Consider the following 25,786-nt stretch of genomic DNA (forward strand, 5'->3'; position numbering starts at 1 on the left):
GCAACTATATCATTATTATAATTAAGGCAACAGGTAAGTTTTCAACACCTTGTACTAACAGTCACAATTCTGCAGCTGAATATAAATGGCCTTCAAAATGTCTATCTCAGTTACATTTCCACATAATTTATTTGGTGAAACTGATCCACTCCTCATTATTTTTTAACGTACAGTAACCTCCTACATCCTTAGTTCTTTTAATTCTTCCTACATCTATTTCTAGGTACCTTCTCACAGCATACACAAACACGGAACATATTTGAGAACAGGCGTTTCTGTTATCACATGGATTATGCCTGGTAGTCCTGTGATAATAGCAAACACAGCTTATGTAGCAGTGACACACTAAGAAACAAGTGCAGATTCACTTAAGGTCCAACTGATGCAAGTGATTTGCACTGAGTTATATACAAAATAATTAATTTATACATATACATATATATAGATATAATATAGATAAATATATACACACTGTACATATTTTATTTACAATTAAAATATGCTTCTTAGAAGCCTTTAAATACCAGCATTATGTGACACACAAGTAATGGCAATAATCTGATTTTAAAGTAATAATGATAAAAGCTCTCTGAAGAAATGTTTACTTCAATAATAGAAATTAATATAGAAGTGATGTGGCAGAGGGAGGTGAAGTCTCCAGAATAAAAGAACTTTCCTATAAAATTCCTCTTTTGGCTTTGTACAGACCCAGGTCTGGTCAGATTTCTGCAGCTTAAATAAGATCTTTGCTTTCAGTATTGCTGTTCCTGCCAGACCCCAATTTATGCTCACATGCTCCCAAAAACACTTCCTCAGATTTTTGTTTCTGGTCCCTCGGCAATCAAAGGCTGAAATGAGTTTCTGATCCTGGCAACTTCTGCTGCGCACAGATGTCCAAAGCCTTTGTTGTACCACTCTGGGGAATGTCCTCTGAAGAAATGGAAAGAGAATTATTGAGAAACTCAAATACTCAAGAAATATGCCCCACAGGAACAGGCTTGCCATGCTTCCTACTCCCCGCTGTCTGTGGTAATGGTGGGAACTTCACATACGTGACACTCTAAGTGTACTCTGAAGTTCTCCCTTGCAATAATCAAATAAGCAGATTTTATTGCTGTGTCACATTGTAACGGCAGTAGATGCTGAGCAGAGAAATGAGCTTGGTGGATAGCAAAGACTGTAGGAAGACTCCAAAGCAGCAAAGCTGCATTAACCATGTCCTCTGTTCCCCATACGTCCTCACTCTGAGCTGGAGGTTTTTGCCCTGCTGAATGGACATGTGCTTTTTGCAGGTGGGATACTTACTTTAGGTCAATTCTGCAGATGTGTGTCAGCCTGGCTTTTCCTGAGCCACATGGCTCTATCAAGTACTGAGAGTCCATCACGATGGCTCGCACAGCTCCCATAAGAGGAGCCTCTTCGTGCTCTACAGAGATTGCAACCAGCATGCACATCCCCTTTGGCAAATCTGTCCTCCATGTCCTGCAGCAACACATTCAAGATGGAATCACTTTAGTAATGAAACTTTTGGGCACAAAAGTACAAACCAGAATTAAAGTTACAGTTTGCTTCCTGCCTATCCTTGTTGTGCCTGCAATGCCACTGAACTGTCCTAGGAGTCCACGGTACAGTTTCATGTTCCCCAGTTGGGAGCTTGACCATGACGTGGAATGGCCATCCACCTGTTGCTGCAGACTCCAGGTGGAGAAGTTTTGCTTCTCTACATGAGCATTTTGCAATCATTATGTCTTAGAGAGCATGATACAGCTTTTTGCAGACAGACAGAAGTTTTGGAAAGTAGATAAAGTAAGCATAAGGCATCCAGCAAAGGCTGAAATGTTGCACTGCACCTATGCAGACTTGTAAACAATAAATACAGTTTAGCACAGCAGAAATCCTCACTACAACTCGCACTGACTTCTGAAACTCCCAGAATATGTTTCAAGGGCATCTGAATTAAAAACAAAATGTCCTTTGACTTTTTTTCCTCTTCCAAGTTTCTAGCCTTACATGCTGCAGAATTTTTCCACCAAGTTCAGGAGACCTAGGCTGCAGTAGCATCATAGAATCAATTAGTTTGGAAAAGACTTTTAAGATCATCAAGTCCAACCTTTACCCCAGGACTGCGAAGTCCACCACTAACCCATGTCACTAAGGGCCTCATCTACACAGTTTTTGAACACTTCCAGGTATGGTGACTCCACCACTTCCCTGGGAAGCCTATTCCAATGCCTGACAACCCTTTTGGTGAAGAAATTTTTCCTAATATCCAGTCCAGTTGTCCCCTGGTGGATTTTCTTTTCTTGTTCTGTAAGCATTCTCTACATATTCTGCTGTCTCACATTTTTCTCATCTGCCTTGCATCTCACAGGATAGGTCTATGCTCTTTCCTATGCTGTGGGAAGAAATGAGAAATTCCCACTGTGCTGCATCATGCGCATCATCTTGCCATGGACTCTCTGAGACAGGGATTAATGCTACCTTGGGAAGTATCCTGTTTTAGCAGGTAAGCTGCTTTCAAGAACTGTTGAAATCTGGACTTCAGCAGATAATTTTAACATTCTGCGTTTTTCATATATGAAATTGAGCTGTTATTCAAGAAGGAAGATATTTCTTCTAAAACTTCATAAGCTTTTATATGTATCTGTGCATTAACAAAAACTATAAGCTATCCTGGCAGATGAAACACATGGAAAGTAGAAAAGTCACACCTCAGCTCTAATGTGAAATGCTGAACCATCTACTGTGAATGCCTGCACAGTGCTTAGATGTGTCCATATTATTTTGGTAACTAGGCAGCACTTACTTGGGACATTCATGAAGTGGAAAACTGTAACCCAGACACTGCAGAACATTTATGATTCCTATTCCTGGTAATATGGATTTAAGCCAGTTTCTACTTCTCTATTTTACAGTAGTAAAAACGGGCATAGTACCTAACTCACATTGATGCTGTGATACTTAATGTACATTAAACATTTGAGGAATCTTTACTGAAAAGCAATACCTCTGCAGGGCAGCTGAGAGCTGTGTCAGATCCCAGGCATATGAAACATTGCCCCTGTCCTCTTACAGTTAGTATTCTTGAGGTAGCCTAATCCCCTTGTTATGACTATCAAATCAAAAGAAAAAAGGAACAACTAAGTTTAGCCTTTCGCATCCAGAAGTTTGATTGGGAAGAAGAAAATTTCTGTCTGTTAAAATACATTCACTCACGTCCCCAGAGGTGCATTGTAATTTCACTGACCACTTCCTACCAATCATAAGGTATCAAACTGACTGGCATATCGCTGCCTAACCTTGCTGTAGACTTAATGATATAAATCAAAAGAGATAAACAACAGAATCTGACAGATCTGCCTGACAGCTGTTTTCAGCCCTTAAAAACCCACCAGGATTCCATTTTATGATATGTATTTCAGTCCTTGGGGGTCATTCTGCCTAGATTAGTGAAAAGAATGAGAACCCAATGGCAAGATTTTTCTTTAAATGATGTGAGTGCACAGCAGGTCTTTAAAGAACAGAAACCATCATGAAACCTAATTGTATGAACTAAGTGGCAAATAAGAGGACAGAATTACGGTTATCAAAACCTCCCTGCCGGTCCCAGACAATCATCTCAGTGTTATGTGAAGAGCCAAATTTATCATTGATTTAAGTCAATAATATTATATAAGGAAATTATCTATAAAATAATTCATTTAGTCCAGTATACTGTGGGAAAGCAAAGGAAATAGAGCAATAGGAGGACTGGTGCTTTAACATTATAAAGAACTTACAGAAAGCATTTTTAAAATCTTTCCCTGAGACTGCCAATAATTCTTCCCTTATACTGACAGCATCTGCACGTTGTCATTCTCTAAGAGAACAATGAAGTTCATAAAAGGGATGTACTATCATAATTATATTTTATTGGGCTCATCTTTTTCCTTCAATCGTTGTTACCTCTAATACAATTCTGACTCACTGTACTATTTATTTCCTTTGTCAAAGCTGCTTAGTATTTCTCTGGCGTATCACTTTGATTAAAGAAAGCAGAGACAAGGAACAGGAATGCATGAAATCATCCCAAAATAAATAACTGTAGAACTGACCCTGTAAGTGAAATATGTCAGCAGCTCCACAATAGCTCCAAGCAAGCAAAGGGCCAGGATTTCAAAGGCAGAAGGTGCAAAAGAGGATTTTTTTGGTCTGTTCTGTACAGGCAGATAGACAATAGCAGAACTGGGACTGAATTTGGAATATTGATACACAATTACACATTTTAGAGATGTGATCCCCTGGAATACAGTCAGAATACATATCTACTGCCTTTCTTTCTTCATTTCCATGTTAGTATTTTTATGGGTTAACATTTCTTGGTCTACAAAGTCTTCAACTGCAAATCATAGAATCATAAAATAGTTAGGGTTGGAAAGGACCTAACAGCTTATATAGACACTGAATAACCACTTTAGCTTAAAACGTCACTATCTTCTCTACTAAGCATTTGGCTCTTATACATCAGACATTCCCCAGGGAACAGCAAAAGTAGCGTAAAAAACAATTGGGTTCTATTTGCTCTGTTTTGACAACAAACAAAGCTAGAAGAGAACAGCAGCTATTATCAGACATCTGTTCTAAGGAAGAAATGATATTTATGGCCTCAGGAGTATGTGCTGCTCAGATTACATCAGAGGAAAGGTCAGCATGCTCTAGGTGTACAATTTTAATTAGCTTGAGAAATCAACACTGCTGTCCAGAAGTAGAGTTCTCGAAGCACCATTACACAGATGCAAAGGCTGACATAAAACTGAATCTTCCTTGGATGCACTGCAGGAGGCAAAGGTACTGGAGAACTGCCTTTTAGCTCACCTTAGAACAACAAAGTCTCGGACAGGATGAGGAGCCATGCTATTCAAAACGTACTGGTAAACTTCTGTCTGCTTGTCCAGGCTCTCAACCACCTTCCACTGCAAGAAGTCCTCATCCCAGAGGTGACGTTCTCTCAGCACTCGGTTCAGGACAACTGATGGGGGGGCTTCAACTTCCACCGAGGCTTTCCAAAGCCTTAGTGGGTTCCCATCCCCAACCTGGAGTAAAGCAAGAAAGAACGTAAACCCCCATGAATTATATGCCTATGTTCAGCAGAGGATAACTGAGGACTAAGTCTTGATATGGGTGTCTGACTTAAGCTTAAGAGCATGCCTATTTTCCTGCTAATCATTACTATTATTGCTATTGCTGCTGCTTTACTGTATGTGAAAACATTTGCATACTAGTCCTGGATGGAAAACTGAAGTCAGATTTCTGCTTTCACACCAGTGTATATCAGGACCAGTTCCCATAGTACCAGTGGAGTTGCTGTAGTATTTCTTGTGTGACAGACACTTTTTCAACCCCAAGCATCCCAAGTTAATAAAGAAAATGTATGCAGAAGTAAAAAGAGATGAAAGGAGAGACTGAAACCTTGGGCTGAAGTAAAGCTACCACCTTTGGCAATCTGATGCACCAGCTGAGACTGAGGGTCCATTAACCCTCCTGGTTAATGGACGGAAGAGCAGAACATATGATGATTCAGTTTTGTGTTAGATACACAGATGTTTGCTCCTCAAAATAGCTGCAAGGAAGATATTGGGCAAAATGCCTTTCAAAGATGTAACACAAACTGCTTGCTAGCAGTTCTTCCTTGAACTTCCTAGCTCATGGTTCCTGTTACTTGTTATACCTCCATAGCATGTGGTAAGGGGAACAGAAAGCGCTGGGCTACGCACAAGGTGAATATCCTAAATTCCACACCTAGAGCTTTTACATGGTTTCAGGGGTCAGATTTCAGGTAGCAAACAAGTTAACTGTAAGCACTAGATCTTGCAAGCCTTGATTTTCCAACCCCTCCCTACCCTAACATCCTCACATATCAATGCTAGTGCTCCAGAAATCTCCAGTGCTTCCCACAGACCCAGGATTGTGTCCCTAGAAACCCACTTTCCACCCCTTCCACCTTAAATTATTTTGTTACAATTCTTTGTCCCCAAAGCTCCCAGTTTCCCAGTCCTCCTGCCCCAGAGCCCCAGGGACTCCCAATCCCTTCTGCATTCTCATATCCCAAACCTGTGCATGCACCTATTCACTCCCTCCCCTCTCCCACATCCTACTCCCACCTGAGCCCTGCTACTCCCTCCCCAAACTCCTGCAGGATAAAAGTTGCAGGTATCAAAAATCCACTGGAAACAAGGACAAGAGGATCAGGGATAAAACTGGTCATGTGGCTGGCCTGGCTAAGTAAAGCAGTGGGCAGCCTGAAGATGTTTTTTAATACCTATGTTCTGGTTGTGTTCTCCAAACTCCTGGCAAACAACAGGAGATGGTCAAAGAGCTTACCCAGGTAATGTTATTTGTTGTTTAAAGTCTCAGCTTGCTCTCTGGTTGTGTTGTTTGCTGTATCACTTTAACCATTTTGGAGACCTTAGCTTGCTTTGTGTGCCTTTTCCTGGAATCTCATACTTGAATCACTTAAATCACATTTTAAATTGCTTTTAGTAGTCTTTTTAAAAAAATCCCATGCCTCATCAGACAGAAGAGTATGTATTTAGCCATGGGACAAGTCAGGGTGTCCTGTAGCTACGATGTATTTCCTTTGGTTTCTTTACTGCTCCTTCCACATCTCCCCAAATTACCTTTTTGTAGGCAAGTTCTGTGTTTTCTATACTGGAACATGTGACCCATCCTTTGAATTTCTCTTTTGCTTCTTTCTGGAGATTCTGCATGAGACTTTCCAGGTACGTCTGATAGTTCCCTCCTTCCTCATCCACTTGTTTCCCAAGCTCGTCCAGAGTGGGAGAATGCACTTCTGCATCTACATAGGAGTTTCGGGACTGGGTGACCATCTCATGTGGGACCTGTGCCACAGAAGGGAGGGAAAACACACAGGGAAGTTCTTATGCTGAGAACTTTTCCTTAAGGCAATGTGTTTATAGGATAATGAACCATTCAGCGTCCAATTGCAATAAGCAATAATCTGTAAAATGGATACCTATTTCTATCTGATCCTTATGCAAGATGAGAAATCAAAGCAGTATAATGAAACAGTCCATGGCTCAGAATAGCACTACTCATGCAGAACCATATTAGACTGTTCAGCTGTATGTCAATACACCCATGTGACTCCTCTAGACCCCATAAATGTTGTCTTGTGCCTCTGGGAAAGGGAGATATGAGCATTATCTCTCCTCCACCTGCAGTGAAAATAGCTGCGGGAATGACTGCATCTCCTTATGTGATTTTATTGCATGACACACAAGAATAAAGTGTATCAGCTCTTTTTCTTTTTTTTCTTTGAGACAAGTAAGTTTCAAGTAAGATGTTAAAAGCATAATAATAAAATTAAATATTAAATCAGCAGATTTTTATTTTAATTAGACTAAAACTTCCTAATTCAGTCATCTGGGTTGAAAATTGCCACCCTGCATTTTTAATAGTTATGTCTTTCAAGGTAACAGTCAGAAATGAGATAAATAAACTTGAGATGGAGCAAGTTTACAAATAAGAGAGGCACCATCAATCTCTGAGCTAGTACAAGACAAAAAATGTAAACATAAACATAAATACTTCAAAGGATGCTGCATTATGTGGCCATGAATAATGCCGTTTGAGTCTCTCACTCACCTCAAAAAGTTTGTTGCATTCCATTATCATGTGAGCAAGTCCCTGAGTAGCTGCCAGGTTTTCACTGAGGTCCTTCTGATCTGGCTTCCCTGTTGCATATTTTTTCTGTATTACTCTGTAATTGAATTCAGTGTCTCAGGTAAAAAGAGCTGAATCTTTTTAATATGAAAGCAAACAGCAGCAGGATGTTCAGAACACCAGAGAGAAAAGCCTATCTTTAGTTTTCATTTATCACAGATTGCTCATACCTTTGGACTTTCTGAAGGAAATATGTTTACCTAAAATATTGTTGAGCTAAAAGTAAAAGCAAGAAAGGTTATGCATGTCCTGCATTAGGTGCTGTACATTTTGAAATGGATTTCTAACAGACATGATATACAGAGGTTTACATTGCTAGTGCTTAAAGCGCTTGCTCAGACACTGGTTATACATGTACATGACTAAGAGTCCAGTGTATTCTGAACCAGATGGGGGGAAAAAAAAAGTCAGGAGGGACATCAAGTTGGGATCACTCATATTTAGTGGGGTCTATGCCCTGTTTAGTCTACACTCACCATGTTACATGTCATCTTGATGTGGCCTGAAAAAAATTCAGTTTCCCCAAGTGGTAGAATATAGCCAGAAAATGCAGAGTGGAAGACCACTCGCTGAAAATCTACATATTAAAATCCTTTAAAACATGGTCAATCTTTGGCTTCAACTGGAGCAAAATAAGGCCCTTTCCCTTCACAGAAGTCAACATTACTTATGCAAAACTCACTAGCACCCCATTGACACTTTGCATGGAAGGCAGGCACTGCACATCCCAGCATATCACAGCTACAGGTTGGGCGGAGAAGAGATTCAGAGCAGCCCGACTTGGGGGTGTTGATTGATGAGAAACTGAACATGAGCCAGCTTCAGTGTGCACCTGCAGCCCAGAAACCAACTGTATCCTGGGCTCCATCAAAAGGAGCGTAACCAGCAGGTTGAAGGAGGTGATCCTGCTCCTCTACTCTGCTCTCATGAGACCTCACTTGGAGTATTGTGTCCAGTTCTGGTGTCCTCAACATAGAAACGACATGGAGCTGTTGGAGCAAGTGCAGAAGGGGCCATAAGGATGATCAGGGGGCTGGAGCAGCTCCCATATGAAGACAGGCTGAGAAAGTTGGGGCTGTTCAGCCTGGAAAAGAGAAGGCTGCGTGGAGACCTCAGAGCAGCCTTCCAATGGGGCCTACAATGATGCTGGGGAGGGACTCTTCATAGGGACTGTAGTGGTAGGACAAGGGGTAACAGGTTCAAACTTAAACAGGGGAAGTTTAAGTTAGATATAAGGAAGAAGTTCTTTACTGTGAGGGTGTGGAATGGGTTGCCTAAGGAAGGCACTGGAATGGGTTGCCCAAGGAAGCTGTGAATGCTCCACTTCTGGCAGTGTTCAAGGCCAGGGAGGAAAGAGCCTTGGGCAACATGGTTTAGTCTGAGGTGTCCCTGTCCATGGCAAGAGGGTTGGAACTAGATGATCTTAAGGTGCTTTCCAACCCAAACTATTTTATGATTCTATATCCACAACAGCCAGCCAGAAATGCCTGCTGGGCATTACGAGTGTGCTTCTGGCTCTGCAGCATGGGCTTTCCCCTCTCACTGAAGCCATGCCCTGCGTAACGTGCTGGAAAGCAGATGCTTTGGAAAACCATATGCTGCATACCTTGAGAAACACTGAAAGCAACACTTTGTGTTAAGGATATGACTATTAATAGCGTTGAGAAGAAACTTACCTCGGTGAACTTTCTTTCTTCACTATATTGAGGTGGAAAAGGGAAGGGGCCAGACAAACAGCTATATTCATAGGAGTCATCTGGTTCTCCTCAACAGAGGTGACGTCGCTCAGGAAGCAAAGCAGAGTCTGCAAAACCTCCCGGTTCTCATCGGACATCAGCATGATGGCTGCCTGCACCGCCTGCAGCCGCTGCTCCTTGGGGACGTCTGGGGAAAAGCAAGTGATGTTCAGGGGGTCAATTGTAAGATCAGATAAGGAGCCAGCAACAATACAGAGTTAGCACAGGCATTCACACTCCGGGAATGACCCTCTGAAGAGGCAGGTGACAGGGGACCAAGGGGCAAAGATGAGCTGGTTGCCAGAGGTCCATGGTAGTTGCTCCTCCATCAAGACAGTTCACCTGGCCAGTGGATGCCATTTCTCTGTTTGTCTGAGAGGCTGTTCTCCAAGAAAGAAGCTGAACTTCATTTAAAGTTTATGAAGGGAGAGCAGTACTCAATACTTATGTCTTTAAATGGTATTTTTCAAGTTTTTTTGTTCCCTGGGAAGACAGTTCAAAAGTCTTCAGAAAAATGCTTATACTTGTGTCCTAAGCCATAAAAGAGTTTAATGAAAGAAGTAATGGATATGCTTAAATAGCACCTCAGACAGATTCATTTTTAGAACTACCATAAGTTTTCTCAGTTTGGACTTGGAGCCTTCCTCTGGGTATTACATATGCTCTATGTAATCGAACAGAAGAAGAACAAAAGCAGATTCACAGTAGAGGGAAGAGCCAGCTTTTAAGCTCTGCCTGCTAGCCTTGTACAAGCACTTTATTTTAAAAGCTTTCAGACACGAACGACATACTGAACACAGCCCAGTGCATCCAATTTTCTAAAAGTGACAAGGCCAGGTCTTTCTGAGACATCAGAGTTGTCTTTGCTAAATCCATGCAACATGCCTTTTCTCCCCACAGTCTCCTGGTACTCCCTCACCCATACTGTGTACTAGTGGGTCTGATGCATAGAGAAGACTTCAAGTCATAGGTAAACATTAGGCAAGTGAGAGTTTTAGGCAAATGGAAAAAGTTTCATCAATGCTATGCCGTATAGATTACTACATGAATCATCTCATCCCCAAGCCTCTGCGTTACAGCAAATCAAGCCATTTTGGATATATGAAAAAGATCTTCAGTGCATCTCAGAAGATCAGAAATCCCTTGCCAATATACCAAAAGAGGGAAAATCCCTCCTAACTTCACATTAATAGTTATTTAAACCGGATGAAGGGGAAGAAAAACTCCCAGCTACAGATTTAATTGCAGACATTATGAAATACAATTGGTATCCCAGCAATTTTCAGCATTTTTCTTTCTGCAAAAGGAGTTTTGTCAGTACTGTTTAAACCAGAAAAATATGTTTATTGTTGGTTTCATGGAAAAAACCCACTGCTACTTATTCTTAATCCAAACATTGGTCTCCAGTGTCTACAGAGCTCATCTTTTCCTGTTCCCATGTCAGTTTAAAGAGACCCATCCGCAAGTCTACCTGAAATATTTTAAACTACTGGTACAGCTGAAGAAAATCTTTTCTAGCACTTCCCTGCTGCCTCTAATCAGTGTAAAGAAGAGTTCTTCAGACTTTCTACTGCAGTACCACATAGGATTATAGTCAGCCTGTGCCCCTATTTACATTTTTCTGATGGCTGGTAGTGATGTTTCACCCTTTCACCATTCAGCCTCATGGCTGTTTTGAATTCTAATGCCAGCCTCCTGACTTGGACTCGGGAGTTCCCCAACACCAATGACATTGAAACCTGCCACATGTCTCTTCCTTTGGCAAGGGGGTAGTTTACTTGCAGTCTCTCCTGCACCAAGATAGGACATTCTCCATTTTCATCAAACAATAGTTTGAAGGTCATTTGTTTCCGAAGACATGTAGAACATGTCCTTCTAGTGGATAATCTTCTCCTTGGCCTCTTCACTACAGAAACAATTGTGATTGCCATTTTATTATCACTAAGTGTTGCTGTTGCTTTTCTGAACAAGCTTATTGATGTATGCATCGGCAGAAAAGAACTGCAACTTGTAATCAGGAAAGAAGAGGGGGGAATGATGTTCCAGGACTAGGTGCCAACTGTTTCAGTTCACTTGTGTCCCAAGATGTCATATATGACCAAATCCACTGAATTTATTTGCAATGCTGCCTCTCACATTCAGGATCACAGCATTTCTCTACGAGCTGCAAGACACTGTTATGTTAAATACATTAGTGACTATGTGCCACAGACAGATTTTTACAGTAAAGGAAGGCAATGGAAGTAACTTAGATTCTTCAGCACTGGGATTATACAGTGTTTAAAAATGGCTTTCTATTGTTTTGGCAGCTGAAATGTCTGCAAGTGAAAAGACTAGACACACTTCTCTTTAGTACATCCAATTATTTGGCTTAGGCTGGCTGGGTGCGCTTTTCTGTGTCTGATAGAGCACTGGCTGACTGGCCTTCATAACGGACACTGTCAGGAAGAACTCTAATTCCTCTGGCTTCTCAGTGTTTTCCTCACTGTTTATTTCTCTCTCAAGTCTGGAGAAAAGATACACAGTCATTTCCATTTACAGAGATTTTCATCATTCTGATACATTTCAGCACAGTTTTTGCTGAAGGCTGCTTATACTGAAATGAAGAAATCCACTGGCTTTTTAATTTTCTCTATGAGATCCTTACATAAAAGCCGAGGATCTAAATGAAGGCAGCTTGTTTCTTGCATGTACGTTTTATTGACTATAATGAAAAGGCAAATAATCAAAAGTCACAGCAAGTAAGGGGACCACAAAGGCACATATTCTTATGGTCAAATACCAATTCTCCATGCCCAGAAGACTCACTTGTATTGAGATGTCTGCACGTCTGTTGCCCAGAGAGGTGGTAGATATGCCACCCATGAAGACATTCAAAGCCAGGCTGGATGTGGTTCTGGGCAACCTGATCTAGCTGAAGATGCCCCTGCTCATTGCAGCAGGGTTGGACTAGATGAGCACTGAAGGTCCCTTCCAACACAAACTGTTCTATGATTCTATGAAATGGGCCCACAGTTTAAAGAAATCTGTCAAAAAAAGTGAGTCTTTGCATTTTTTATGTCCATGGCATCCTGTCTTTGTGGCTTTTTTCTGATTGCAAGGCTGATGGTTTCAAATCTTCTCAACATTTGAATGCTGTCTTTCCATTAAATTTGTTAGTGTTTTGACATCAAAACCTCTAGGTGGTTCTAAAAAACTCTTAGAGAAAGATTTGGGGGGCAGAGAGGTTCTTTGATACATCTCAAAGGTGAGCAGAAAGAATCCCACACAGTGTTAACATACCAAAATTATTTACAATATATTCTTACATAGCATATAATATTTCCTAATTTTTATAGTAATTAAAACATTGAAACTTACATTGGTAGATGTGTAGAAATGTCTCTCCTAGCTTACTTGTGAGGAGAGGTTCTGGCAAGTCTCTGAAAAACTGCTTTACCATGTCTGCCACATCATATGCCGACTGGTCTTCATAGCTGACGTTTTCTGGTGAGCTCTCATTCATCTGGCCTAGGGCCTGGATTCGGGATTTCACTCCAGATTTTCGAAACAGACCCACCTGAAAAGGAACCAAGTTGAACTGGGTAGAAAAAAAAATTACTTAAAGAATCTCTCTCTATATATAAAATCGTTTGCAGGGGCCTTCGGTCATGACCAAAGCTTGGGTTGCTTATTTTACTCTAGGCAAGAACACGGAAAAAGTGCAAGCTTTGGTCATGACCACAAGACTTGTGGGTAAATCGTGCTCTCACGGCAGGAGTGTAGGAGTTAATAACACTGCTGCTTTGTATCCTATCCTAGAGAGAGTTCAGAGCGCATGTGGTTTCCCTGCTGCCTAAAGAGTTTAAGCAAGATGCTCAGCTGATATAAATCAGCGTGGCTTGCTTGGCTTGGGTGACTGTCTGTTGATTTACTCCAGCTGAGAATCTGGTTCCTCATGTTTGTTTGGGTATATATTTTGAAGACTAACAAGATAATATTATGCTCAGTTAAGTAATATATGCTGTGGCAAAAGATTAGTACATCCTGGTAGAGCTTTATAATGAAGATCAAATCTATTTTTTCCCCTTCATGCTCTCTGCTTACAACAGTTTCCCCAAATCCCATTGAAAACCCCAGTTTGAAAGCAGGGGCCACAGAGAGGATTACTTGTGCAGTGTCACTAAAATACATTTTTATCCTGTTTGCTTTCTATTCTAAAGGAAGCGGTAATTCTTCAAATTATGCCTTCAAGGCAGTGCTGCCCTTTTATGTCCTTCTCACCAGTGGAATTCCCCTGGGGCAAATTCCTGAGCCTCAGCCATGTTATTTATTCCCAAAAGGGCTTACAGTGTTTCATTTAGGAAGTGTTAGTACTGCTTTCCTTCAGTTTTGCAGGGGAAAAGTTGAAATACTGAGAAAGACCTATGAAAAAGTGCATTTCAGGTTTGGAATTATAGACTTTGTTTGTCTGTGCCCGCTGTCACAGTCATTTCAGCTTTCTGTGTGGCATAGTCCACCAAGAAAAATGTGTAAAGGCAAGGACATGTCTTCTGTCCTTTTCCCCCTTACTTCTGCCAGCACAGAGTTCAGGTAAGACCCTCCTTTCCCTAGAACACCTCCCAGCTGCTCATTTGTATTTAGCACTTCTGTTAACTCAAGAGATATATAACACTAATTACATAAATCACACACTCTGGAGCTCTGTGAGGGGATGCATTTATTTATATGGCAACGAACTGCTACACCAGACTGGCTGTGAGGCAGCTTTTCTGCTATGTCTTCTTATTGACGAATTTAGCATCACTTGTGAGCTAAATTTATGTGTAGGAAGTAAGGAACAGGAGTGTGCCCTGTGTACATCTATCCGTGTACTGTATTTCTGCTCACAAGTGAAGCTCTGCTCTATTTCCTGACAAAAGAATACAAGAAAGAGCATCCAGCTCTTTTAATCTGGTTTTCCCTTTCCCTTTCTTCTTTCTAAATCCCTTATATGCTGAAGATGCAGAAGGACACATGCTAATTCTACAAAAAAAAGCCCCAAAGACTTTTGGCATGTGGTAGATAAATGTCAGCAGAAGCTCAGTTCTCTTCTTTTGATGGAAAGTGTCCTTGCTGGTATAAAGAACCTTAAAAACCTTCAGCTAAGCCTGATTTGAGAGGTCAGATGTCAAATCTCACCTGTGCAATCTCCTGCTGCACATCATTCTGCTAATCTCAAGCTCTGTTTTTGTTTAATGATAATTATCCAAACTCCAATTTCCCTTTTTCTTGGAAAAAATTATAATCAAAAGAGGACATTTTTTCACTTCATAGAAAAAAGATGGTTTAGGTTCTGTTTTGCAATATTACAGATTCATTCTGTAAATAAAATGGGAGTATAAATCTAATGATTTATCAGATGTTAGCCTGGCTCAATCTGTTTATTACACTCACACTGCACATCATCTGCCCTGCAAGAAGCCATATGATGTGTGACAGAAATAAGGATGCAGTCAAAAAGGCCAAAGAAGTTTCTGTTTCACAAGTTGAAACCGAGTAATATATCCTACAAATAATGGTGAGGCTCTTCATATTTTCTTACGTATTTCAGAGCCAGGAGCCAGACCTTACAGTGATTTAGAGCAACCTCAGCTTTAACAAGTGCCTGTGGCAGAAGCTCTGGTGCTTGTTGAGGACTCTAGACTGCCTTCTGCAGTCCATGGAAGAGACACATAAGCAAGATGCTGGCGGAAAACGGAGTCTGCTTAGACCTCTGGCTGAGCACTAGGAGACTGAATTAAATGAGAAAACCAGGAGTGACTGTAAAGCGAAGAAGCTGCATTGCCTGGAGGGTTTTGACCTAGAAAGGGTTTTGGTGGAAAGATATTTTAAATGGTCCCAATCTGTACTTCTCTTCCTTCATTTTCTATTCAGCATTTTCTCAATTCCACTCTCAGTGGAAACTCACGCTGAGTTGAAATGGCCCTTCACATAGCTATAATGCTTCCCAGCAAGTAAAGCTGCCCTCTTGGAGCAGGTATTTGTCTAAGATGGGCCATGGACATTCCTTTTTACTGCCTCAAATCTCTGAAGACCTTTTTCTTTCTCTTCGGTTTTACTTTCGCTTTTACTTTCTCCCCCATTTATCTGCTCTCTCTTTCCTCTTTCTTCTTGTTCTGCTTCTTAGCTGATGAGTCCCTCCCTATCCTGACATCTTCTGATCCTCTCTCTCCCTCTCCAATTCCATCACTGATTCCAGGCTCACTGCATCACTTTTCTTCCTACATTGGGTTTCCAGGCTCAGTACACAAACTGATTTCAGATTACCACAGTGATAACCAGGCATGTTAGCTATTGAATTATTGCTTTGAGTTGTCTTCCCCTTCCATCCTCTATTAACACAATTCCAATAGGCTACTCATCCCATCCTTTAGCTCCCATCAGAAGAACACATCTCACCTCACTTTTGACACTCCAGAGTTAGATGTCAAGGTTTGAACACTACATGATCTCTTTACAGAGAGAAACGATAGAAAGGACCTGTGTCTTTCCCACTGGCTGTAAAGGGAAATGGTTGTGATTCACAGCAAGGCATTTAGTTTTTGCACTAATTTTCAGACTTCCATTTTGGGGAAGATGACTGTCACCTAACAAACCAACCTGAACAACAACCAGAATGATTATCATAAAATGGAAAGATTCAGAACCAACTATTTTTACCCTTTTTGTGTGCTCAGAGCTACAGAAACCAGCAAAGTCTGTGGAGCAAATGCTAGTTGCTCCTTTTGAACTTATGACTATCTAAAAGCAGTTATGGAAGAGGTCATATAACACGAGGTCAATAATAATAGAGGACTGAATATAATCTTCCAGAAGGTTTCTCCCAGTTCTATGTTCGTAAAGATACATACCCTTATCCTTAGGGGAAGAACAGTAAAAATATGATTGGTATGTCCCTGTTCTATAGCTAAAGGCAATAAAAAATATGAAATACTTTTGAGTATGAGGGTCTCCCTTCTGGCTTGTTGCAGCTAAGCACACTATAAAAGGAAATGTACCATAATGGCTTTGGCATTGAACCCCTGCTGACCTGACTCTAGCTGGATGTATCTGACTTTGTCAACAGAATACTTTGAATATTTTGCTGAGTTTGCTCTCTATTCCTGGACGTTTCTTTCTTTGCTAAGTAAATAAAACCTTTTGTACCATATCTTGTGAAATGGTGAATGTAGTTAACCCTCAGTAGCAACAGTCAAGCATAAGCAGTGCAGATATATGCATAGAAGCTGGGAGTCCTGATCTCTTCCCAGGTCTGATTCAATAGACATGAAGATCTCATGCCATTCTTTGAGGCAGGCTATGGCATACAAATCAGCAAGACTGTTATAGGTGCAACAATTCAACAGATAAGCTGGATACAAATCTCAAAATTGAAAACCATTAGTATTGGCACCAAGTATCAAATCACCAGAGGAGATCTGGGTCCAACATGAGATGTAACAACCTTCAAATAACTCTGGTACCACATACAAAAAGGTGTACCACTGCTTGCTTAGGGTGGCTTTTCAGAAAAAATCAACCAACTCCCTGGAGTAACTTTCATACCTGATCCAGACAGTTGCTCCGTAAGTAGCGTAGAGCTTGTTGTATGCTCTGGGGAAGAGGCTGTCCTGTTCTCTGGACGTGAACTATCAGAGGTACACCGAAGACGTTCTTGTCCTTGTAGTCAGGGACTTTCATCCTCTTCATGAACTTTGGCACAGACCTCAAAAATAACATGAACAGGCTGCATGAAAATATCAGAGTATTTACACAGTCTCTCTGAGTAACAATGCTGGCAGAAAGGGATGATTAGGGCCTTTTTTATAAAGGTAGTGAGAAAGTGCATAATGCATAATACATGGACACTTTACAATCGGTATAATTGATGGATTTCTTGACAACTTTTAGAAGTAGTTGGTCCCTGGCTTTAAGATATACCTTAATAATCTGTTCTAACAAACAACTTTTACTTGTTATCCAGCTGAAACCAACATGGTTTATAGCATCAGTTAGGGGCTCAAAGAAACGGCACAGCAAAGCATAGTGGAGAGAGTATCTAAAAGAAAAGGAGATTCAGTCCTCTAACATGCTGAATGATTTTATACTACTGATTCCATGATTTAGTATTTCTATTGACTAACAATTTACAGTAATAAATGATGGTGGAAACTCTATACGTGCCAGATTCATTCTGTTGTTATATGATTTATTTTAGCTGAGTAACTTCAGCGAAGCTGGGGAGCTTGCTTTCTTCCCAAAATGACAGTGAAAAGGAGAACAAACTGGATTCCCTTTGTGGGAGTCATTACTGCAGTGGAATTAAAAAAAAAAAAAAAGGATGAGTATGACCTGAATGTGACGAAGATTGTTCTCATCTGTGTGGGAAGGAGATAAAACTTGGATGAAATGACCTACTGAAGGAGTACAGCATATAACTATACAGCTATTTAGAGTCCCACTCTTATAAATCCTTAGAGACTGATTATACAAACTGAGGAAATACTTGTCAGGAGGGAAAATCTCTGTACAAACCAGAACCTAAAATTTGCTGTATTGTAGTCTTCTTATTTGGAGTTAGTTAAGGTGAGATTCATTTCAGTACAGACGTTTTCAGCTAGCTGCAGGGCACTGTACCAAAGAAGAACAGCGATCTGGGGGTTCATCTTAATGAACTTTAGCTGTCTGATGGAAATTTAGAAAGAGTCAGCAGTCCAGGCAACCTCTATACCCTCTGTAGAGTGAGGTGTCTCTGGAGGGTGACCCAAACCCTCAGCCTTGGATAGAATGAGGTGCTTTTGGAGTTGCCTGTCATTTTCTACTGACCACAGACAGCCAACCTGACTTCCTCAGATTAGATTTATAACTTTTTGGAGTGGCTGATGTCAGTGAGGTGAATCTCACTTGTAGTCCCTTGTATTTATTTTTCCATTTCTGAAGGAAAACTGGTCTTACCTAGCTTACAGCTGAATTTAGCAGGATTTTGGTCAAGTGCTTCGAACATGGAAATCATAATGTAAATGTCAAGTCATATTGGTTTTGGACTCAGTGTCTCTGTGTAGTGGGGAAAATTTCTGTTATCCTTTTGATTGTTTCTCAGACACTTGTATCTCTTACCTACGCCCATTTCTATTCTTGTATAAATCAGCCTGCATGGCCCATCAGGATTCAGATACTATTAAACATGCAGGTTTCTGTGGCATGTTGCTAAAGAAGGAGCCACAATCCATGTCCATCTGCCCTTCACTCCCCTCTCTGAGTGACCAGGTAGCTGTTACAGCTGCTAAGGCTGCAAGCTCCCTCTAACATCTGTCCAGGCCTAGGCTAACGCTTGCATCTTTTGATCTGCAAAGTCCCATAACTGTTCTAACCCTTCTTTTAAAAGCACAAACAAAACAATATCGAACACATGAAGTATCAGCACCAGCTGTTTCTTTTCGAATCGCGAAATGAATTCTGGGGAAGACTTACTGTAAACATTTCCTGCTTTTAATCCCTCTCTCCTACTCCTGTTTATTTTTCTGGAACTGGAGTGTTGTTAGAGAGGCCAGGGTTGTCTCTCTGTTAGAGCACAGGAATGAAGTCAGATCTCCAGGATCTATTTCTGACTGCCTCACTGATTCCCTAGGCAGCGATGGATTAAAAGGGACAGTTTCAAAATCCACAGTTGAAGTCAATTGTTCCTCCTAATTCCATTTACTGAATTTACTATCAGAATAACAGAATTAGGAGAAACTATTTCCTTCTAAAAGTATCTTTTTTCCAGTTATTGATGGTACTCACCAGGTCCAGCCATGTTTGTTTGACATGGAGTACTTTTCCATGATGGCAGTAAGGCGAAGCAGAGAGAATTTCTGCAGCAGATTCAGTTGGGCTGCTGACTGATTGCTGATGTGAAGTGATGTGATAGAGTGGCTCTGGCGATGAGAGATTTGGAAACTATGCCATCGTAATCGCCTTTAGCAAAGGAAACAATAGAAAAATTGGGCACAAGAAGATGGTATACTCTGAGATAGAGATGGGCAATATATAAAACATACATAAACACATTATGGCTCATAGTGTGTCAATTGAAAGAAAATGTAGGTGGTAGGCAAATAAAACAATTTGCTTAACCTCTTTAATTTTGGAAATGCCCAAGTTTTGACTTTTTAACTTTAAATTCACAAGTGGGTGTGGGTCCTGTCCACATACTGAGGGAAGCAGCGCTGCCTGCTATGCCCTTTAGCCCACACATTTCCAACAGGATGTGGGACATCCAGATTCAAATGTTCTCTCCCTGACTCAGAACCAGGATTTGATGCCTGGTCCCTCACCTCCCAGGGGACTGGCCTGACCACCAAGGTATTTGGAGATGAGGTTCTCCAAATATCTCTATTATTAAATACTGAAGGATTTTTTGGAGAAGGGATTGAACCCTGTGTCTCTCTGGCAAGAGCTGTAACCATGAAGCTATTAAGCCACTCGCATCTTCTCTTTACTCCAATGCACTTTCTCTATATACTGGATACATCAGAAAAAAAACTTATTTCAGTTTCTTGTTTTGCTAAACATGAATTCTGGCTCAAATCCTAAATGCTTTGGCACTGCTCATTTACTCAGTAGTTTCCTCGAGTTCACTTGCTTGTGATGGTGGTGAGCAAGCACAGGCAGCAGTAAACCATGGCACAGCAGAATCCTCTCTGAGGACATGACAAGACTGATGACAGAACAGAAAATACCAGGTATTTTCTCACTGCTTTTGCATATACAAAGCCACCCTATACACAGGAGTATGGATCCACAAAGGCAACCAGGGTCTTGTTTCTTTGGCTCGACTCATCCCCCTGACATCTGCAAACTCTTCACTTTTAATAAGAAGTTCATCGTATACCATCACTTCATCCCATCACAGAAGGAACTGGGGCAGGGTAAGGAAATTCTCCTTGAGCACGAAGGGACACATTTGTAAAGCAGACCAGTGCACAAAAAATGTGCGCAAGGCTGCTGATGCATAAATACTGGTGTACATAACTTGAGAAGACAAACTGAAAATATATCTCACAACATATACAGGATCCTATATGTAAACAGTGGATCGAGAGAGAAAAAATGTCTTAGTTTGCTCTATTAAACCAGTTCTCCATTGATTACACGTAAGAATTTCTGTAGCAGGATGCTCCTTCTCCCAAAGTCACACCCTTCCCTGGAAAGTCCCCATCCCCATACAGGATGAGTTCAACTGTAATAATACCATGCACCTTCTGACTCCCACGATATTGCATTTCACAGTCTATGGATTTGCGTACAAATTTTTGCTACCTACCTGCTTGGCCTTGTGAGCGATGCTCCCACCCCAGAGTCTCTCCTGTCCCTAACACCAGTGGCTTCGGATTCATTCAGGGATGTTCCATCTCTGTCCATGTCACTCGGTGTGGTCCGCCCATCAGAAACAGAGTTTCCTTCAAAATCAAGCGTGATCTGTGTGGGTGACTGGAAAGGCAACGATGGAGATTCCCTGACTGACACATCACTGACTGGCAGACCCGGCAACACATTCTTTGACCAGCCATCTACCACCTCCTGGAGTCCATTGACATGCTGCAAAATGTCATCTAAATGAGGAAAAAGTACATCTTTCTCTAAATCCAGGAGGTCTCCAGTACTAGCATACAAGTGGGAACCTGGCACATTGTCATAAATACTAATTCTGCTCTCTTTAGGACAGCAAGCCATCAATCCAGACTCTTTCGGAGTAGAGCAGTTCTGCTTTCCCAAAGAGATGCTGCCTGTCCTCCAGTTTACACTGTTACTGTTGTCTGTAGGTGAGAGGCTTTCAATAGAAAGTGCCTTTGGAAAGGTCCCCGGTTTGTGATCCTTGGGAATATGCACAACCAAGTTCTCTTGGGAATGAAATTCATTTTTGCGGTTTTGGTCCACCACTTGCCGTAAGGCCGTTCCTGACAGAACATCCAGGTCCTCCAGATACATCCCACCTCTCTTGTTTGCTTCATGGCATTTGCGTTCCTTCAGACACGGTGTGCTCACGCCACTGCTGCTGTTTTCGGACTGACTGCTGTCACTGCTGGATTTGACAGAAAAGGAAAGTCCTCTTTTGACTGAATCTTGTCCTAAGTTTTTGAGATCTCCATTGACTATCTGTACACAGTGCATGTCTTTCAAGAATTTCGGCTCATATTGGAGAACAGGCCCACTTATTTCTAGAGGACCCGTTCTTCCTGAGCCTTTTAGTTTTCCATGCACACCTTTAGCTTTTAGTGTCTCCATGCGTTTTAGAAAGGTTTTAGCTTTGGTTCGTGTTGGTTTCTCATTCTTCAGGTTGTCCTTAGGGGACAGGGCGGTGCTTATCACAGTGGAGTCTTGCAGCAGTGTGCTTTCTACATCATGCTGGCCAGAGCAGTCACAGGTCTCCCTGGCAGCGCTGCTGATGCCGGATTGACTCCTGTTGTCGCTTCCCCCACTGCTCTCACTATGAATAGATGAGACCTCAGGTTCACTCAGATCTGTAAGTACACTCTCGCTGCTTGTTGTATTTTTCATTTTAATGTCCCCAGAAGATCCATGTCTGTCTGATCGGTGAAGCAAAGCATCAATATCGTCCACCCGAGACCATCGTCTGCTGGTTCTTTGGAAAGTCCATTTATTACTGATAGCACAGAGGTCTTCTTCATCTGAATCTTCACTCTGGAAAACAGCAAGTGGCACATGTTTAAAGCAGATGCTTTCACTTGTTATTTGAATTAATGTGATTGTGCTGCTCTATGTGAATGACAGGTGGTGAAGTCTCCCTGACCCTAGTTTATGAAAGATTGGTCATCAGTCCTTTTATAACAGACTCTTTCACTTAACTGTAAAGACTGCACCAAGAATCTTAATAAGTAAGGAATAAAAGCCTGTTCAATGTTTGGGAGCTCAGAAGTCCCACCAACGCCTCTTGGTTTTTGCAGGGCAGATTGCCTGTGCACTGAACTGCATAGGACCAATGCCCATAGTGACTGTTTTGGAAAAAAAGGGGGTTGAAAGGTCCAAGTAGAAGGATCCTGCAGAGATGGTGTTAAGATACATGGTAGAGACTGGGAAGTAGCTGGATAATACAATGTGAGACATTTAAGAAACTTAGACAGCAAATATCCGGTGCTGCACTTAGTTTGCAGTGAGAACTAAGTAAACGTCTATAAACTTCACAGACCAGGTACATATGTCTCAGGAACAGATAAATAGCCATGATGCTTAAAATAACTAATACAAGAGAAATATTTGGAGGTACTTCTTAGGGTGGGTCTGAGCGCAGGCAGAGGAAGGCAGTGAAGGCAGCCGTGGAGGTGTGGGGTGGAGGAGCAGCCAGACTCAGTTCTGGGTAGATGGGGTAGCATCTACAGTTGAGGTGAGCTTTTGTACAGTGGCAACTACTATTTTCATTGCTTTTGCCATCAGAGACACCATAACCTTGACGCTCTGCAGCCTGCCCCACTGTCTCTGGCTTCCCCTGGCCTCTCCTGAGGTAGCAGCAGCCACACAGCCCTTCCTGGTCTCACCCCTCTGCCTGGGGCATGCAGCATTGCACTTCTGTTTAGGCAGCTCCAGGACTACTCTGCAATGCAGACGACATGCACCTTGAAAAAAAATTCAATAAAAAAGCTCTCCTTATGACTTTTTTCTCATCCGTTTGCTCAAACAAAAAAGATACATCTTCAGCATGAAGCATGCAGTGTTGAACTCGATGTTCTCTGAGGATGCGAAGCCCTCAGTTGCTAATGAGTATCCTTCCCCTGACTTTGAACTGGATTTATACTGCATTATTCTTGTACGTTTGTTTTAAAGCAGGACAAACTAACTTCACCTACATGACATCCAAGCAGCTCTTCACATTCTTGGAAGCAATATGAAGGCAGTAAAATATGACAGGCTGTCAGACTAAAATGAGGTGCTAAACCAGAAAGACTATTCTGGGACTGGAAAAATTCTCATTTTAAGGTCTATTATTAGAAGTATTTTTCTATAAAGTTTTGATGGTAAAGTTATCTCCCATCTCTGACTAGATCTCTGCTCGTCTGTCTAATTAAAAAATATAAACCAAATTTTACAAGAACACCAAAAACCTTAAATAATGCAAAACCTCAGAAGAGGGGTTTAGTAGCATGCCAGGTCTCACTCATGCCATAAGCTTTTGCCAGTTTATCACTTCAAGTTGGCCAGATGTTTTAGATCATGTTCAAACCATAAAATAAAATATAGCTATGAAATTTTAGGTTTAGTCGTTCCTCTCTTATCTGCTAACGTTGAGGTGTGCAGTGCTCCTGACACTGATGTTAGTTCACTGGAATGAATGGAGATCTCAGTTCTGTGGCTAGAGAGAAAAAAGAAGCAGCTAGAGAAGCATCAGGAAAGGGGCTAGAAAAGGCTAATACCACTTCAGCCATTTTGTCTGCAGGGAAGAAACAGCACATCAGGGAGCTCTGCCTTCGTTTTAGCTTCACAGTGTTCTGCATGCTTATCCGAGCAAAGGACTGCACAGACTCAAGCACTTAAAAATCCATCTATTGTGGTCTTAGTAGTGTCACAAAGTGGATATTTTAAAAACCGCAAGGGTATGTACTTTTAAATATTTAGCAGCAGTAATTATACCTACAAAGCACACCACCACTGGAGCGCTGATGGCACCAGCCAATGGCATAAGAATGTATTTTCTTATTTGTCGAACATCCCAATATGTCAAAGGGACCTTGGCTGACACAAATCCCTGTAGCTGCGCTGACATACTGTATGAACTGACAGGATTTAGCCTGCATTTTCTACAAGCTGGAATCGATAGCCAAAGTGGTAGAAACATTGTGAAAAACACCATGAGGAGAGCAGAGCAGGAGACAAAAATAAACATAAATTCAGCGGTGATGAACATGAATGGATATTGGCAGTAAACAATTTTTGCCTCTAATGACAACAAAGATAGGATTACATTCCGCCCAAGAACCACTCAGAAAATACAGAGGGTTTTCAGTGTTGAAATTAGCAGCCCTATAGGGGGAGGGGGGAAAAAGTTAGTATTTTTGGGCTTTGGGGTTTGGTTTTCTTTTTTTCTTTTTTTTCCCTTAAATTGGTAATGAAAAATGCTTGTGTTTCATCACAAGCAAAATCAGACAAATGAAATATCTAGATACTGAAATGCTGTCATGATGACTCACTCCAGATTCAGCTGACTGTGAGTCCTGTGACATAATGTGCTTTTCTTTTGATGGAATCAGTAGAAATTCTGGAAACCACGGACATCCTGAATAACCCACTGTTCTTGTTAGATACCAGAGTGCCCTGACAAATGAGACCATCCTGAAAAAAATGCAAAGAGCACTTTGCTAACTGATATGTCACCAGCTATGGGGACAGTAGATCAAGAGTGGGTCTGAAAGCAGCGATTCATCTTATACAGGCAGAGCAGACATCTTGGAGCAGTGACTGTATACTTCTAGTGACCTAGGGTGAAATCAAGTGCAGAGCTTTGGAGCATATTCAAGAGTCCGTTTAATACCATTATGTTTGGGAAGACGAGAAGGGGCAAGTTTCTTAAGGAGTGACTGATAACATTTGCCAAAGAGAAAGAGGTTTTGATTCACAGATTTGTCACAGTTGATTTAAAATAGTACAGCTTTTTGACGGAGGGTCTCCTTGCCTGTGATACAGGAAGGTAACAAAAGGCAAAAAGTGGGTTTATTATTTGCAGTGGAATTTTGCCACATTTTTCCAGCTGGGGGCAGGAATTCTCATAAATCGACAGCTGCAGAAGGCAGTTAATCCAAAGGCTAATCTCTGTCTGTCCAAATCGCTTATGGACATATTTGCAACACATACACAAGGATTTCTGTAGGCATCTCGATGAAGCCAAAGGGAAGAGAGCAACCCACAGCACGAATGGTTTGGGTGGGAGAGCAGGCGGTGGGGAATGCTCACACCGTGCTGGCTTTCACAACAACCTTGCCTGGCAGCTCACTTGGTCATATTTTGATGAATGACTCAAGCAGCTGTGCTAGTCTTGTGCAAACCTGTTATGCTGAACCTCCAAAGCAAGCTGATTTTGCATTTCATTGTGCAGATCACCATAGAGACTAAGGAAAGGCAGTATCTACAGCAGCAGTTTACTTGGTTCAGCATTCAATTGCAGACCCAATTTCCAGCTTTAACATATGAATTTACATTTCCTCTTGTCAGCAGTCTTTCCTCCCTCTTCTTTCCCACACACTTCTGCTCTCAGTTGCTCTGTATCTGTTGACCCAAATCTCCCTCATCCCCTCATTCTCTGCTGTATTCTGTGCTCTGATTCTCCCTGGCCTCATGCA

At 41.5% G+C, this 25,786-nt stretch overlaps 1 protein-coding gene across 1 annotated transcript in view; it reads right to left on the reverse strand.

The window, feature by feature from the left end:
- Positions 1–812: 812 nt before the first annotated feature.
- The window catches only part of STARD13 (StAR-related lipid transfer (START) domain containing 13), a 113,193-nt gene continuing 88,219 nt past the window's right edge, over positions 813–25,786 (reverse strand). Inside the window, exons 5-14 of the mRNA XM_010016938.1 lie at positions 20,764–22,142; positions 19,242–19,415; positions 17,025–17,184; positions 12,819–13,017; positions 9,399–9,606; positions 7,645–7,759; positions 6,657–6,878; positions 4,855–5,072; positions 1,306–1,482; positions 813–930 (exon numbers count right to left, since the gene is read on the reverse strand). Coding sequence (XP_010015240.1) covers positions 813–930; positions 1,306–1,482; positions 4,855–5,072; positions 6,657–6,878; positions 7,645–7,759; positions 9,399–9,606; positions 12,819–13,017; positions 17,025–17,184; positions 19,242–19,415; positions 20,764–22,142 — 2,970 coding nt within the window. The remainder of the gene's footprint in view (positions 931–1,305; positions 1,483–4,854; positions 5,073–6,656; positions 6,879–7,644; positions 7,760–9,398; positions 9,607–12,818; positions 13,018–17,024; positions 17,185–19,241; positions 19,416–20,763; positions 22,143–25,786) is intronic.

This window comes from Nestor notabilis, unplaced genomic scaffold (genome assembly GCF_000696875.1).
Source record: "Nestor notabilis isolate BGI_N333 unplaced genomic scaffold, ASM69687v1 scaffold19616, whole genome shotgun sequence".
Classification (NCBI taxonomy): domain Eukaryota; kingdom Metazoa; phylum Chordata; class Aves; order Psittaciformes; family Psittacidae; genus Nestor; species Nestor notabilis.